At 38.3% G+C, this 16,021-nt stretch overlaps 1 protein-coding gene across 2 annotated transcripts in view; it reads right to left on the minus strand.

Annotated features, from left to right (window-relative positions):
* Positions 1 to 16,021, minus strand: part of LOC126274083 (protocadherin-like wing polarity protein stan) — a 358,480-nt gene that overhangs the window by 144,346 nt on the left and 198,113 nt on the right. For both annotated transcript variants that reach the window (XM_049977080.1, XM_049977081.1), the window contains exons 24-25: positions 15,300 to 15,439; positions 10,110 to 10,293 (exon numbers count right to left, since the gene is read on the minus strand). In XM_049977080.1, coding sequence (XP_049833037.1) covers positions 10,110 to 10,293; positions 15,300 to 15,439 — 324 coding nt within the window. The remainder of the gene's footprint in view (positions 1 to 10,109; positions 10,294 to 15,299; positions 15,440 to 16,021) is intronic.

Here is a 16,021-nt window from a genome sequence, read left to right on the forward strand (position 1 = left end):
TGAACAAGCATGTTAAGCTCACACCAAAGACACCCTTACAAAGTTATTCTTGAATGTCAATCATTTACACATTGTATTAAATACATGTTAACAGACTCCAAGTATGCTGAGGCTCCTCTGGATGAGACATAAATATTATTCATTTAATTAGCGACTGCATTTTCAGAACAACAAAGAAGGAATGGTAGGTTAATGTGTATGTCCCAACAACAGTATCATTAGGGACAATTTTTTTCCAGTTGCTTCGAATTACTGATGATGTAACTGTTGAGAAAATTAATCAAATCAATCTAAATCTTATTCAATACTTGCTACAATGCAATGTTCAAATCGAAATTAAATGCATTTCTAACAAATCATTGTTTCTAGCCTGTAAAAGAATTTCTGACCATTTAATAAAAACATTATCTAAAAATTTAATTATAAGAATAGGTACTTAATTTTTAATTTGCCTACTATCTTGCTGATACTGTGTATTACTGTAACTTTCTTTTGACCTGAAATTCAATAGTTACTGATACCTTATGTCATAGGAATATCTACCTATTTAATTATTTTCACTTCTTTTAGTTGATGTTAAACATAACTGTGTCCTCATTTTGACCTTCCAACAACAGTTGTACAATTTATGTAGTGTGATAAAGATGGACCAATAAAAAATCAATCAATCGATACTGCAATGTGGTTACTTTATTTCTACTCTAGGGGAGGAAAAAAAAAAAGGTAATGTGCACTGGAGAAAGAAAATACATCTAATCAAAATTGAGCAATGACACTAAATTGTTACTATGAGATCACTATTTCAAACCAATATTTCAATTTTTTCTTTCTTTTTTTCCTGGCAGCTATGACAAATTTGTTAACGGAGGAAATGTCAAAATTTGGAATTCAGATGGAAATTCAAAATACATTTTAATCGAGAAGTGTCAGATCATATAAAGAAACAGATATTGGCAATGCAATGAATTTTCTTTTTTGCTCTGTACCCTTGTATTAACTATGTTCATTATTTTGAACTCATTTCTGTTCTGCCAAACTAGTTTAGCATAGATATATAAAGAAAAAAAAGTGAACTATCGCCAAATGACATCTCTCTTTCAGCAGTGGTAGCAACAGTTGAATCTGACCAAATGAACAACATTTTCATTTAAACAGGTTACATAAGAGTAAATAAAAATATTGACATTGGTCCAGAGAGTAAAAAGGTGTCATAAACCAGGAGTGGCACAAAGGTGGGGCAAGGTTACTGTTGAAGAAAAGACACAAGATATCTACAATGGACATACCGGACATACCGGAGGGAGGGGGTGGGGTGGGGGCAAAGAGAGAGACAGAGAGAGAGAGAGAGAGAGAGAGAGAGAGAGAGAGAGAGAGAGAGAGAGAGAGAGAGAGAGAAAACAAAAATTACTGGAAAAATAGCTCTGGATAATATCTATAGATGGATAGAAAAACTTTGATGTTAGATCTCACTTTTCTTTGAAGTGGCATATTTTAATTCCTAAGCAAACTGTATCTGACATTTTCCTCGTTAGCTCCTTTACCACTTTACACTTAGCTTCAATGGTGATCAAGAGTTTGCAAACATCCAGATGGAGGTACCTAATTCTATCTATCTATAGGAGGTTACAGATGCACCATAACTATATTTTATATTTATACAGAAGAAGAAAAAACAGTCTAGAGAATATTACAGTGATACAGGTTGTGTGTAGCACTGAATGCATTGACTGGACAACAGTAGTGCAATTTACAGAACAGGCCAAGCACTTGTTTATGATCATTTAAATAATACTGCTTCTTTGGCAGCTCAGCAGAGTGCACCAGAGGGCCAACCCAGGTGGCCTTTGTAAGCGGCCCTGTGAACTGTAGGGACACACGATCTCTGTAATCGCGCGCTTCATAAGGGAAGGTACATCGCTCCTCCCTTCAATTGGATGGGAAAACCACAAACACAAAAACACTAGTTACAGAAAAAAATGCATGGTTCAGAAAAAAAAACCACTGGTACCAAAAAAGCATTGGGGCAAAATAAATAAATAAAAGTATTGGTTTCACTAGGCATCAAATGCAGCAGTTCAATTGAAGGGAGGTGGTTAGCATCCATGTAGCAGGTCTGCTGGGCTCTTGTCCCCCACCCAAGTGTAATTGATGAACTCAAAAATTAGTCTAAAGCACTTTCAGGGGACCTGCTGGATACATACTTCCACATCTGAGTTTTAAACATCCAAACCATGTTGTGACAAAGCAAACTGGGATATTTTTACTTCGCCTCTTGTTTTGCCAGATGCCTACTTAAATTCGTTTTTTCAATTTTAACTACCATTAACATACATGAATATAATGGCATTTACGTAATAGAGAAAGGCTGACACTCAGTTTTAAAGAATATAACACCAGATCTAATTTTGTGCATAGTTTTAAGTATGTAATTGATTTTCTAATTTATACCAACTATTCCTAGTTAGTATCTTTTGTTATAAGGTGAAATCAGTAATTGTTTAGTAACTTAAATTCTACTGATGACATATAAACAAATATAAATTCTGTATTAATTATAAACATTTGGGGGAACAAATAATTGTATTCTTAAAGGATCTATTTGGCTCTATTCAAAAACATGTTAGCAAAGCAGGCATTAATTAACTGAAAGTAATTAACCGTTTTGTCAAAAGTATTGTTTGCATAACACTATCTGTTATTTTCATCAATTAAACAAATAATGTGGCCTCAACCTTGTAGCAGAAGAAACTTAATAAGAACGAATTTTTCAATGTATTCAGTTAATTTAATGAGTTAAGTTTTAATTGAAATTTATGTAAATTTAATTTCAAACCACATGTAGTTACAGCACCTACTATTGTGACGATATATAAGGGCCCGAGTTTTGGTCCAGAGACAGTCAGTCCATGGCCGAGTTTCAAACGAGAGTTGTGTTGATTAGAACAACAATGCTTCAAATTAACTGTTAAATAAGTGTTACACAATTAGGCCGTCTGTTAAAATAATGACAGTGTCTGTTCCACACGTACCTGATTATTTGTGTCTGTTCCACACGTACCTGATTATTTTGAAACAACTGTGGAGTATGTGGTTAAGTATGAGGGTTGGAAGTTTAATGGTGGCAACTATTTATTTACAGCTCATACAAAATAGATACATGTTTCAAAGTTTTACTGACCTTCAAAGTAGTCACTAGCATTATGTATAACCCATTGCCAGCGATGTGGAAGTTGTAGGATACTCTTAGCAGTGCCATTTGTGTTGACAGTTCGAGCAGTGTGGTCTACTGCCCAAAGAATTTGTAGCAGTTCTAAAGTGAATACCATGAAGTGTTTTCTTCAGTTTAGAAATCGAGTTGAGCTTACAAGGTCTTAAGTCAGGGGGGTGCAGTAGGTGGTATAGCACTTAGCAGCCTCATCAGTCAAACTAATTAGTAACAGCTTGCACTGCACGTGCTTGAGCATTGTCCTGCAAAATGATGGTCTGGTCCTGCAGAAAGTGTCATCACTTCTGTCTCTATGCTGTTCATTTTTTGGAACACAATCTATGACCAGCTATACCACCTACTGCACTCCCCTGACTTAAGCCCTTGTGAGTTCAACTTCACTTCTAAACTGAAGGAAACACTTCACAGAATTCACTTCAGAACTGCTACAAATTCGTTGGGCAATAGACCGAGCCGCTCGAACTGTCAACACAGCTGGCATTGCTAAGAGTATCCTGCGACTTCTACATCGCTTGCAACAGGTTATACACAATGCTGCTGACTACTTTGAAGGTCAGTAAAAATTAGAAAAATCTACCTATTATGTACGAGCTGGAAATAAATAGTTAACACTATTAAAGTCCCAACCCTTGTATTTTGCTGCTCACTGATGTTCAACAGGAAACTATTGTAGCAGTATGTGGATGTTTGCCTGCAACCTATTAATGAGGCTTTTCGAAGGTTAAACAATAGTGTACTGGTCATATAACTGTGTATTACTGGGTGGTTGTGAAAAGTGAAAGTAAAGTACTGTCAAACACAAATGTGCGCCTGTCAGCTACATCATTCAAAGTAGTCAGTGTTGTACTTCCACAACCCATTTTTCAACCAGTATAGAACGCAGTACATTGACACGGAGGACAATCAACGTAGAAATAAAAAGATGGAGAACATCATAAAATTTGATGCCCCAGGTGAGGAATATTGTATGTAGCCACAATAAACAAGGACTCATGAACTTTGGACAGTGAAATCAACAGTAGTTTACAGTGCAGTGGTGCAACAGCCAATAGCACATGGGTTTCATGGCCGCAGTATGACAGCAGCCATTCGGCAAGCAGGTTCTATGGAAGCAGCCACTGAGTACAGGAACAGCCAATCAGCATGCAGGTGGACACAGCTGACTGGAAGAAACAAGACGCCTCACCGAGAGGTAAACAGCCATGCGGACAATAAGTCGAGATGACAACAGCAACAACAGGAGGCAAGTGATTAAAAATAAGGTAATTTCTTAGCAAAATCTGTTTGTATTAAGTGGTACATAATGAGTGACCTTAACGAACAAGACAGTATGACAGAACAAAGTCGTAGAGGTTAAGGTGTTAAACTAACAGAAAGACTTGAGTGGGACTGGTTCTGTAGACGATTATAAATCAAACATGAATGTAAATATAATAGAGGGAAACATTCTACATGGGAAAAATATATCTAAAAACAAAGTTGCTGTAACTTACCAAATGAAAGCATTGGTATGTTGATAGAGACAAAAAACACACAAACATACACACAAATTTCAAGCTTTCGCAACCCATGGTTGCTTCATCAGGAAAGAGAGAAAGACGAAAGGATGTGGGTTTAAGGGAGAGGGTAGGAGTCATCCCAATCCCGGGAGCGGAAAGACTTACCTTAGTGGGAAAAAAGGAGACGTAGACACATGCACACGCACGCGCGCGCATGCACACACACACGCACGCACGCACGCACGCACACACACACACACACACACACACACACACACACACACACACACACACCTGAACATATACAGACACATGTAAAGACAAAGAGGTTGGGCAGAGATTTCAGTCGAGGCGGAAGTACAGAGACAAAGATGTTGAATGACAAGTGATGTACAAGGGGTGGCAACTTGAAATTAGCAGAGGTTGAGGCCTTGTGGGTAATGGGAAGAGAGGATATATTGAAGAGCAAGTTCCCATCTCCGGAGTTCTGATAGGTCGGTGTTAGTGGGAAGTATCCAGATAACCCAGACGGTGTAACACTGTGCCAAGATGTGCTGGCCGTGCACCAAGGCATGTTTAGCCACAGGGTGATCCTCATTACCAACATACAATGTCTGCGTCATATACATTGTGTGGTAATGTGAGCAAAATAGACAAAAAACAGAAATGAAGTGGGTGAGATCATTAAGGATGAGGTCGAGGAATCTAGTAGCAAAAATCAGCAAGGGCAAAAGATAGTGGTAAATGGAAAAGTGGAAGTGATGTTAAGGCAAATTGTGAGTATTTTGGGTAATTTGAGTACAAAAGAAGACATTAGTAGTATGAAAAAGCCATTAATAGGGTTAACTTAAAAGATGAACGGAAGAAAGAAATTAAAAAGGAAATTAAGGTAGTTAGCAATAATCTTTAAGAATTAAATAAGACATTTGATGCGGTAGTTAAACATTGTGATAATACTAATGAGAAATTCACATTGTGTCTTAAATTTGTGGAAGAGAGAAAGAAGCTTTGTGATGACAATGGTAGAAAGGAGGTGGTTTTCAAGAAACAATGTGCTGAAAATAGGGTTAAACTTGAGAACCAAATTGATCAGATTGAAAATGATTTTGAAATGGATGTAGAAACCAAGTTTGCAGTAGTGGTAGAGGAAAAACCAGTAAAAGTAAATGAAAAAGTAGATTCAAAATTGACAGAAATGGAGAAAAATGTGGAAGAGGTACAAAATATAAAGCATAGAGAAAGTGACAGTGGGTCTGATTCTGACAGCAGTTATCATGGTGATATCAATGATGAATCCAGTAATGATGAGGTATGTGAATTTATAATTGATAATGATGGCAATGTGTTAAGTAAAGAAATAATAAAGGAGGAAATCTTAGGCCTAATGAAGAATTAGAGTTTGAGAGTGGTACTGAGGAAGAGGACCATACTATTTGTCATTTGACTGGATCTGATAACCATTTTGGTAAGCAGGATGGTAATTTTTCCAGGGAAAGAATTAACCAGGATTTGTTGTATGAAGAAGATCACATGGTAAGTAAAAAGGAAGTGTGGCACCCTCTAATATAAGCAAGTGCACAAGGTATATATGTTAAGTGTTTACTGGACAGTGGTAGTGATTTGAATGGCATTTTTTTGAATCTATTAAGAACACAGAGGGTATAGTAGTGATGCATGCTTCCAGAATAAAAATTATTGGTGCTACTGTTAAGCTATTAAAGAGTGTGAAACAAAAGGTACTATTAACTGTGGAAATGGCAGGACAGCTGCTGGAGTGCAATTTGTTGGTGATCCAAAATCTCAGTATTGATGTAATATTTGGAACTAATTTCTTGTGCAAATAGCAAGAAGGGGGTTCGACATTCTGTGTTGGATTCATTATGTGGTAATAATGCTGTCTGTTGCATTTTTCGTGTTTCCTGAGACAGTCTTCTCCTATTTTATTTGTACTTCATAAGTGAATTAGAAACATTCTATCTTCAACTTTCATGTAATTTTGTACAGTAGGATACTTTAGTATAGGAATATTTTCAAAAAGGTTTCTCCAGTGTTTCTGTGTATGTGTGTGTGTGTGTGTGTGTGTGTGTGTGTGTGTGTGTGTGTGTGTGTGTTATGTTGTGTTAGTGATAAGTAATGCAATCATAAGAGGATGGTGGAAGAAAGTAAATTTGTACCATGGTTAAAGGATTTCTGTCAAAGAGTTAAGTAAACAGAAAATGAAAGGTGTCAGCATATGTGGACGATAATAAACCTCTAAAGTAATCAGCTCATTGGTGCAGCAGCAGAGGCAATATGCATTAAAAATCCACCTTAAATACTAGATCTTAATATTAATCTTGATAGAGTAGCATGGAGAGCTGCATCAAACCAGTCTCAGGACTGAAGACAACAACAACAACAACAATATTAATCTTGGTATAATAGACTTGTGTGTGTTCAGTGCAATCAGTATATGTGAGACAACTATATATCTGAATCATAGTACAGCCTTTTCTAATATTAAGAAATTACAACTTTAAATATAGTTGCCTGGAGTAATGTGTGGAAAGATTAAGCAAGAGTTGTATGTATATCATCCTTCACGCTAGAATCTCAGACAATTTGAAGGAATACAGTGAAATAATAGTTTTTCTAAGTGATAATTTGGTCCGATCAGTAGTTAAGTTTTCCTTAGCATAAGGAGCTGTTACTGCGGAGTGGTTTTCAGTAGAATCTATTTTGCACTGGAAAGCAGAGCAGGTATTTGTTTATTAGATAATGAAGTAATAATAAAATAATGAATAATGTTAGGGTGGTAACAGTTAGGGAGCCTGTCTCTGCAGTAGGGATATTTTTTGAGAATGCACTCCACCAGGTAACGAGGTAAAGAAGGTAAGTAAAAAAAATGGTGCTGACAGACATGATTGAGTAATGAAAAAGATAAATGTATACAAACAAATGTGGTGTAATTATCTTTGTGATCTATTTTTAAACTAGGCAACATTTGGGTACTGTTTATATTGTGCAATTCAAGACACTGCAGCTGGAATGAGAGATTAGCAGAAAGAGCAATATTTTAGTGAGCTATAACTCAGTGTACCTAACAAGGTACCCCCAGGCAACAATCTGACTGGCTGGAGCCTGTGACACTTCAAAGGATTGTGCTATACTGAGCACATCTGTATACGTTGGATTCTCACAATGAAGTGCTTTTTCACAGAATTCCCTATCCCAGTCCATACAAATAACATCATCACGCTCCATGTGATCAGAGGAGGATTAGAGATGGGTACTAGCGACAAGTTTACAATGATGGCTGAGCCCGTGGAATTCTGCAGCCCAGGCTTTGAGAGACTGGTGCAGGTGTTTCTGACAATGCTGAAATTCTAAATGAGTTGCAATGACATTCATTCTGTCACAGTAACATGCTGAGAGAAGCTTGCACATTTCATCAAATGATAACTTGGCCGGTTCTTACAAAGGTGCAAGTTGGTACATCAATGATAAATGTGCAGCAAAATCCAGGAAATAAAGAAAGTACTAGAAAGGTTTGCATTGGCCACGCAAAAAAAAAAAACTAAAAATGTTGGTGTAATCATGACTCGTAGGAGTCCTAATCCTAAGGTGATTCATCATATGCTGGAAAGGGGAATGTTGCACTGACAGGAGAGTAACCTGCTGTGAACACACAGAGACCACTTGATAGAGAGCAGTGGCGAGCACCAGCTGTTGTTCCGTGAAAGTTTGCTGCCGAGCAATGACGTGATGGAGTGTTTCTCCCATCAAGATGTTTGTTGGGTGACTTTCCACTGAACTAACATCTGGAGAAAACGTAACCCTCACTCATACTGAAGTTTGTTATAGTAAGAACAAACATGCTTTATGGGACATAGTACTTTATAGAGCAATACATAAGGTACAATGAAGTACAGGTTGTGCATAGCACTGAACATATTGACTGAACAACAGTAATGCAGATTACAGAATAGACCGAGTACTCATTTGTGACTATTTAAATAATACTGTTTCTTTGGCGGCACACCAGAGCTGACCCAGGAGGCCTCTATGAGCATGCCTGTGAAGTGTATGGAAAGCGATCTCTGAAATCACGTGCTTCATGAGCGAAGGGATCAAATGTATTACATTCGTCATTTATAATTGTAATTCATTGTGCCTTATATTTTTTACCCTCTCCAGTCACATTACTGTGACCACCTATCAAAAGTCTACACAATCGCCTTTTGCACCAAGAACCACTGCGAGACAAGCTGGAAGATGTTCTGGAAGTTATAACAGGGATGTGGAACCATGCTGACTCAAGTGCCATGACCAGTTGCACTATGTTTCTCGGTTTAGGATCTATGGTGCGAACAGTCTGATCAAGGTGCGCCCACTGACTCTCAATTGCGTCTAAAGTCAGGAAGTTTGGAAGCCAGGACAGTATAGTAAACTCATCCTGGTGCTCTTTAAACAATGCACATACACTTTGAACTGTAAGACACATTGCATTGTCCTGTTCGTAGACACCACGTGCCAAGGAAAAACAAACTGCACATAAGAATGGATATGGTCCCCACAGATAGATGCATCCTTGTGTTGATGTACCATGCCTTCCAAAATGAAAAGATCAGGCAAAGAACACCACGAAAACATTCTCAAGGCCATAACACTCCCTCCTCTGGCCTGGACTCTTCTAACAGTGGTTGCAGTGTGTTTGCTTTCAGAAGTTTCATGCCATACACACTAACGGCCACCTGTCACCTGAAAGAGTCACCTGCCGCTCCTTAGTGAAAGTCCAGTTGTGGTGCTGATATGCAAATTTCAGCCTTTGTTGCCAATAAACGGCAGTCAGCATGGATACATTAACATTGTGCCTACAGCAGAGGCCCATATGCAGCAATGTTCGCTGTGTGTTCGTTGAGGAGATACTGTTGGTAGGCCCTTTATTCAACTCGGTGATCAGTTGCTCAACAGTTGCACATCTATTCACCCATACACATCTCCGCAGCTTGCAGCTGCTGCTGCTGCTGACCCCTGTCGCCTATGGCCTGTGGTGTAACATTATCCCCCGGTTTTGTATAGCACCATTTTGCCATGCACAGTGTACTTTAACCATGGTGGCATCAGAACGGTTTACAAACCTAGCCATTTTGGAAATGCCTTCACCCTTGGCTCAAAAGCCAATGGACATCAGATAAATTGCTCCGTTTCTGCATTGTCTTCGGAATATTCTGACATGCTTTACATGCCCTACACTGCTACTGCTGCCACCTGTAGTTTGTGAGTTGTTATTGCACATTGACATCAAACATGGACTTTTAGTGCTCAGATTATTGTGACTGGACCATTACCTGAGGAAAAAAAGTCTTGCTGTGAATTTTGATTAACTTCTGTTTTCAATTTACCTTCACATCCCCTGAGTGTTACTTCTGCATATGGGTTTGGACATGAATCACATCGCCTCCCTATCACACCTGTACGGCAGCTGCATTGACCTGTAACTGAGTCACACTGATTTCCAAATGAACCAATAGAATAACATTCACAGTCAAAGCAGCGTTCCGAATCAGGTGGTTGGAAGTGATTTTCCTGTAAAACAGAATAAGACATACTAATAACAAAATGCTTAGAAGAAAGATCCCAAATTTTTGTCATATTTCATACAAAACAAACAACATAAACATATTTCAAATTAGATGCAAATCACTAAAGTATTAAATAAATGAGCATTCTCAGTTGATATCTGAAACTGATCTAAAGGGTCCTTACTGATGTGATCTAGAACATTACCAGATACTGTGTGTTACAACCTTTTCTATTGCATGTTTTTCAACACTGTCTCAGTGCAAATAATGGTTAAAATTTTTAAAAAACTATCATCATGGATGTGAAAATACACTGAAGAAGTGTAATTAACAGACCACTTTATGACAAAAAGTGTAGGAAAGCATACCATATATAATCACGGAGTGATGGGACCAACCTTTATTGTCGCCTCCCTTTCTTTTTTAGAGTTTTATAAATATTTACAGAGCTGTTGAGTGCTGAGAAAGGCTATGATACACCAATTATTCACTTTCTTTTCAAAGTGATTTTTATTTCCATATGAGTCAGTATCACTAGAGGCAGAATTGGCTTATGGAAGAAATTAAATAAACAGCTTCATCAGTGGTATCAGATTAATATCTGACAATAAACAAATTCAGTTCCCCATCCTAAACTTAGGTATCGTTTTCAATTTTGTAATGAGCAAATTTCTTGACTATTGCTCAATTCCTTTGTGTGCCACAAGTATTATGTAAGTATTATCTAAGATGCAGCAAGGAGAAAATAAGAGCAAAAATTAAAACCCAAGTCTTGCAAATTTTATTACTAGACTACAATTAAATGAAAACAATGAATCACACTCGAATTGACTGACGTAGTAAAGCTAATAAGTCATAACTTTAATGAACACAAAGATGGAAGAAAGAAAATAGGAAGGTCACATAAATCTGTTCAAAGACAACACAGAATATTTCAGTTTTGTGCATGTTTTGAGCTATTTTTAATATAGCACAGGTATTTCTAATCCTTTTGCTATAGTCTCATACATTTTTAAAGCTGGTATTAGTTAAACAGTCTAAACATTAGTTTTACTGTAATTGGATAGATAAAAAAATATACTCACCAAGCCATGGCAGGAGGAAAAACATATAAAGGTATTGAACTCCGCAAGCTTTTGGAGCTAGTGGCTCCTTCTTCTGGCCGGAAAGTTGAAGAGTAAGGAACAGAATGAAGAAAAAAAGACCAGTGTAGTATGGGAAACAGTAAGAGTTCTGAACAGTCACCTGGAACTTCAAGTCAGCAGAAACTTACTGAATGGGAAAAGAATGAAAGACTGATGGTTGGTGACAGCACCAGACAAGATATGAAAACCTAAGAGCTTAATGGTGGAGGATAAGCTAATATGCAAGACAGAGACTAATTACAAAAATCATGTATGAGCTAAAAAAGAGTGGAAAGCTGAGTGCATTGTATATGGTAGAGATGCGGGCAAGGAAAAATAGGCAGGTCAGAAAATAAATATACAGAAAACTAAAGGGAAATGAAGAAAGGAACAGTTGTTGAGAAAAAGTGCTGAGGCCAAACAAATTAATGTAAATTAAGTCCAGGTGGGAGGCAAGAATGAATAACACATTATAATGCTTCTATGGGGCTTTCCTGGGATCTATAATTCTTCAGCTCCTGGTTTGGTTTAGGTACATTGATGACATTTTTGCCATATGGACTCATGGTGAGGCTCTCCTGTTAAAATTCTTGGGATCTCTAAATACATTCTCCCAACCAAATTTCACATAGTCCTAGTCCAAATCCCATGCCACTCTCCTTGAAGTTGATCTCATCCTCAGTGAAGGCCAGATAAACAATTTTAAATCTACCACGGAACAACAATACTTATGTTCTGACCATTGCCATCCTTTCCATCTCAAACGATCCCTCCCATTCAGTCTTGGCATTCAAGACAAACATATTTGCTCAGATGCAGATTCTTTACAGCAATACACCACTATTCTATTCACCTCAGCCTTCATTGGAAGCAATTACCCAACCAGCCCAATTCAAAAGCATATTTGGAAGAACTGTCGCATCCAGTCCTGGTATTGCTGATCCTGTCAAAAAACAACTTAGAAGTACACCTCCAGTCACACAGTTTTATCCTGGTCTTGCCTGTATTAATCAGCTACATCGACAGGTTATAACTCCCTTCAATCATACCCTGAAATATGGTCCATTCTATCTGACATTTTGGCCACCACAACTAAAACAGCTTCTCTCAGCCTCCTAATCTCCGCAATATCCGTGTCAGACCCTACGGCGCTTCTGCACCCATTTCCCTATCGTATGACTCCTACCCCTGTGACCATCCCCACGGTAAGATTTGCCCTATGCACCCTCCTACCAGCTCCTATACCAGCTCTGTAACTGGCGGAACATATTCTATTGAGGGAGAGTCATCTGTGAAACAACACATCTTGTGTACCAACCGCCGCGTGGGATTAGACGAGCGGTCTAAGGCGCTGCAGTCATGGACTGTACGGCTAGTCCCAGAAAAGGATCAAGTCCTCCCTCGGGCATGAGTGTGTGTGTTTGTCCTTAGGATAATTTAGGTTAAGTAGAGTGACAGCTTACGGACTGATGACTTTAGCAGTTAAATCCCATAAGATTTCACATACATTTGAATACATTTTTGTGTACCAGCTGTTACACAAACACTGTTCGGCCTACCACCAAGTTGTAAGTTAGTATGAATGGGCATAGGCAGAAGATGGAGACTGACAACACACAATACCCTGTTGCAGAGCAGGCTATGCAACATGGCGGTCATGACCTCTTTGCCTGTTTCGCCTCACATGCCATCTGGAATTTTCTCCAAGACACCACTTTTTCAGAAGTCTGCAGGTGGGAACTTGTGCTGCAGTACGTCCTTAGTTCTCACTAACAACCTGGCTTAAATTTACATTAATTTCTTTGATCTCAGCATTTCTTATCAGTAAATATTCCTTTCTTCACTCCATTTTAGTTTTGTACATCTTTGATTTTCTGACCTGCCTATTTTTCCCTGCAAGCCACCTCTACCACATACAACGCACTTTGCTTTCCACTCTTACTAATTTGGGCATTATGTTTTGCCAATAATCCCTGCCTTGCTTATTACCCTATCTTCCCCTTTTATGCTCTCAGGTTTTCAGATCTAATCCGGTAGAGACCCCAACTATCAGAATTTTCTCCTAATCCCATCCAGTAAGTCTCCCCTGACCCAGGATTCCAGGTGACTTTTCCAAATTCTTCCCCCTCCCTAAACCTCACAAGTCCTTTCCTTCACCCCTCTCTTCCTTTCTCTTCAACCCTTGTGCCAGAAAAAGAAGCCACTGGTTCTGAAAGCTTGCAAATTTCAATAGCTTTATGTGTGCTTTCTCCTGCCATTGCTTGGTGAATAGACTTTTTATATCTATCCAATTACATTATATTTTCAAAAATTGATTATTTTTTTTGATATATCAACTAGTAGCTAAGATTGTTTCAGCCTTTGTGCCACTGTTGAATAATTTCTTACATTAGTTTATACAAATTCCATACCATCTGAGAAGTTTCATTTCATGTTGCTAGTTAAGTTATAAAGTGAGCTGACAAAAGTCATGTAATAGCGATATGCACATATACAAATTGTGGTAGTACAACATATACAAGGTATAAAAGGGCAGTGCATCAGTGGAGTTGTCACTGCACTCGGGTGATTCATGTAAAAGGTTTCCGACGTGATTAACAGACTTTGGACATGGAATGGTAGTTGGAGCTAGACACTTGGGACATTCCATTTTGGAAATCATTAGGGAATTCAATATTCTGAGATCCACAGTGTCAAGAGCGTGCCCTGAATACCAAATTTCAGGCATTACATCTCACCATGGACAACGCATTGTCCGACAGCCTTCACCTGACGATCAAGAGCACTGGCATTTGCGGAGAGTTGTCAGTGCTAACTGGCAAGCAATGCTGCGTGAAATACCCGCAGAAATCAATGTGTGATGAATGATGATGTATCTGTTAGGATAGTCTGGTATTAAGGGCTGTGGCATCTGAAGATAAACAAAAGTGCCTTTGCTGCCAGCACGTCATCACCTACAGTGCCTCTCTGAGGCTTGTGAACACTTCAGTTGGACCATAGACAACTGGAAAACTGTGGCCTGGTCAGATGAATCCCGAATTAGATGGTAAGAGCTGAGGGTAGGGTTCGAGTGTGGCACAGACTCCATAAAGCCATGGATCAAAGTAATTAACAAGGCACTGTGTAAGTTGGTGGTGGCTCCATAAAGGTGTGGCTGTGTTTACATGGAATGGACTGGATTCTCTGGCCAACTGAACTGATCATTGACTGGAAATGACTATATTTAGCTACTCTGAGACCATTTGCAGCCATTTATGGACTTCATTGAATTTTTATGGACGACGATACACCATGTCACTGGGCCACAGGTGTTCATGGTTGGTTTGAAGTACTTTCTGGGCAGTTCAAGTGAATGATTTGACCTCCCAGATCACCCAACATGAATCCCATTGAACATTTATGGGACATAATAAAGAGGTCAGTTCATGCACAAAACATGTACAAAATCCTTCACCAGAAACACTTTCTCAATTATGGACAGCCACAGTGGCAGCATGGCTGCTAAAATGAAGGTCCGACACAATATTCGGAATATTCCCATGACTTTTGTCATCTCAGTGTAAAAGCATATATGCCCTTTTTTGTAAGGAGTAACAAAATAATTTAAACATTAAAAAGGTAGCTTAAGAATTCAACACATGGTCACTTTTGTTTTTTAAAAAAAGAAAAAAGAAAGAAAAAGATTATAATGGTAAAACTGTCTCACTCCAGTCAAAGTGAGACATGCAATTATGATCCATAGCATATGCAAATAACCAACTAACTAACACAGTGTTGGGCAACTTCATGTCTGCATCAAGTCTGATTATGAAATAGAGGGAGGACCACATATTTTTATAAATGGAAAAAGACGATAAAATAGCAAAACTGTGAGGAAAAAGCTTACTTTGCAGTAACATTCTCCTGTTGTCTTATTACAGTCAGCATTATAACCTTTGCTAGTGTCACAATGGCAAGGGCCGCAAACAGGGAAACCCCACCAACTGGTAGGGCAGGGCTGGTCCACAGGGACTTCACAGTAGTGGCCTGTAAATAACACAATTCAAAGTAGTTTCCTTAATCAGAACTTGGATATAAATACATAAAAGTCAGATTAAATACCCAAGCACGATTAATGAAGTTGGCAACTTACTATCCTCACTGGACAACAAGGAAAAAAGTTGGAAACAGAATCATAAGACAACACAATCATGAGAAAGACAACATGCTAAGAGAACTGCAGAGGCTGCAAGACAGTAGTGTAAAAGGGAATCACCATATTAAAAAATTCAAAATTTATTTGCTGACTGTGAATTCCTTGATATCAGCTGTATTAGTTATAGATTTTCCATTGAATACTGACATATGAAAAATTTGTGCCAGACTAAAACTTGAACCACTTCAGCTATCCCGATAACTGCATGTAAAACAGCCTAATCACAGAGCAATGGGGCCATCCCTTATTGGCTGCTTCCTTGAAATTTAAATAGTTTTATAAACATTTACAGAACTATTGAGTGGCAAGTAAGGAGTATGTTACACCAATTATTCACATATGAATTAGCCAAGATAAGAAACATAAATACAATAAAGCATAAGTTCTATTTAATGCCTTACTGTCATATACAT

The sequence above is a fragment of the Schistocerca gregaria genome, chromosome 1, assembly GCF_023897955.1.
Source record: "Schistocerca gregaria isolate iqSchGreg1 chromosome 1, iqSchGreg1.2, whole genome shotgun sequence".
In the NCBI taxonomy this organism is placed as follows: domain Eukaryota; kingdom Metazoa; phylum Arthropoda; class Insecta; order Orthoptera; family Acrididae; genus Schistocerca; species Schistocerca gregaria.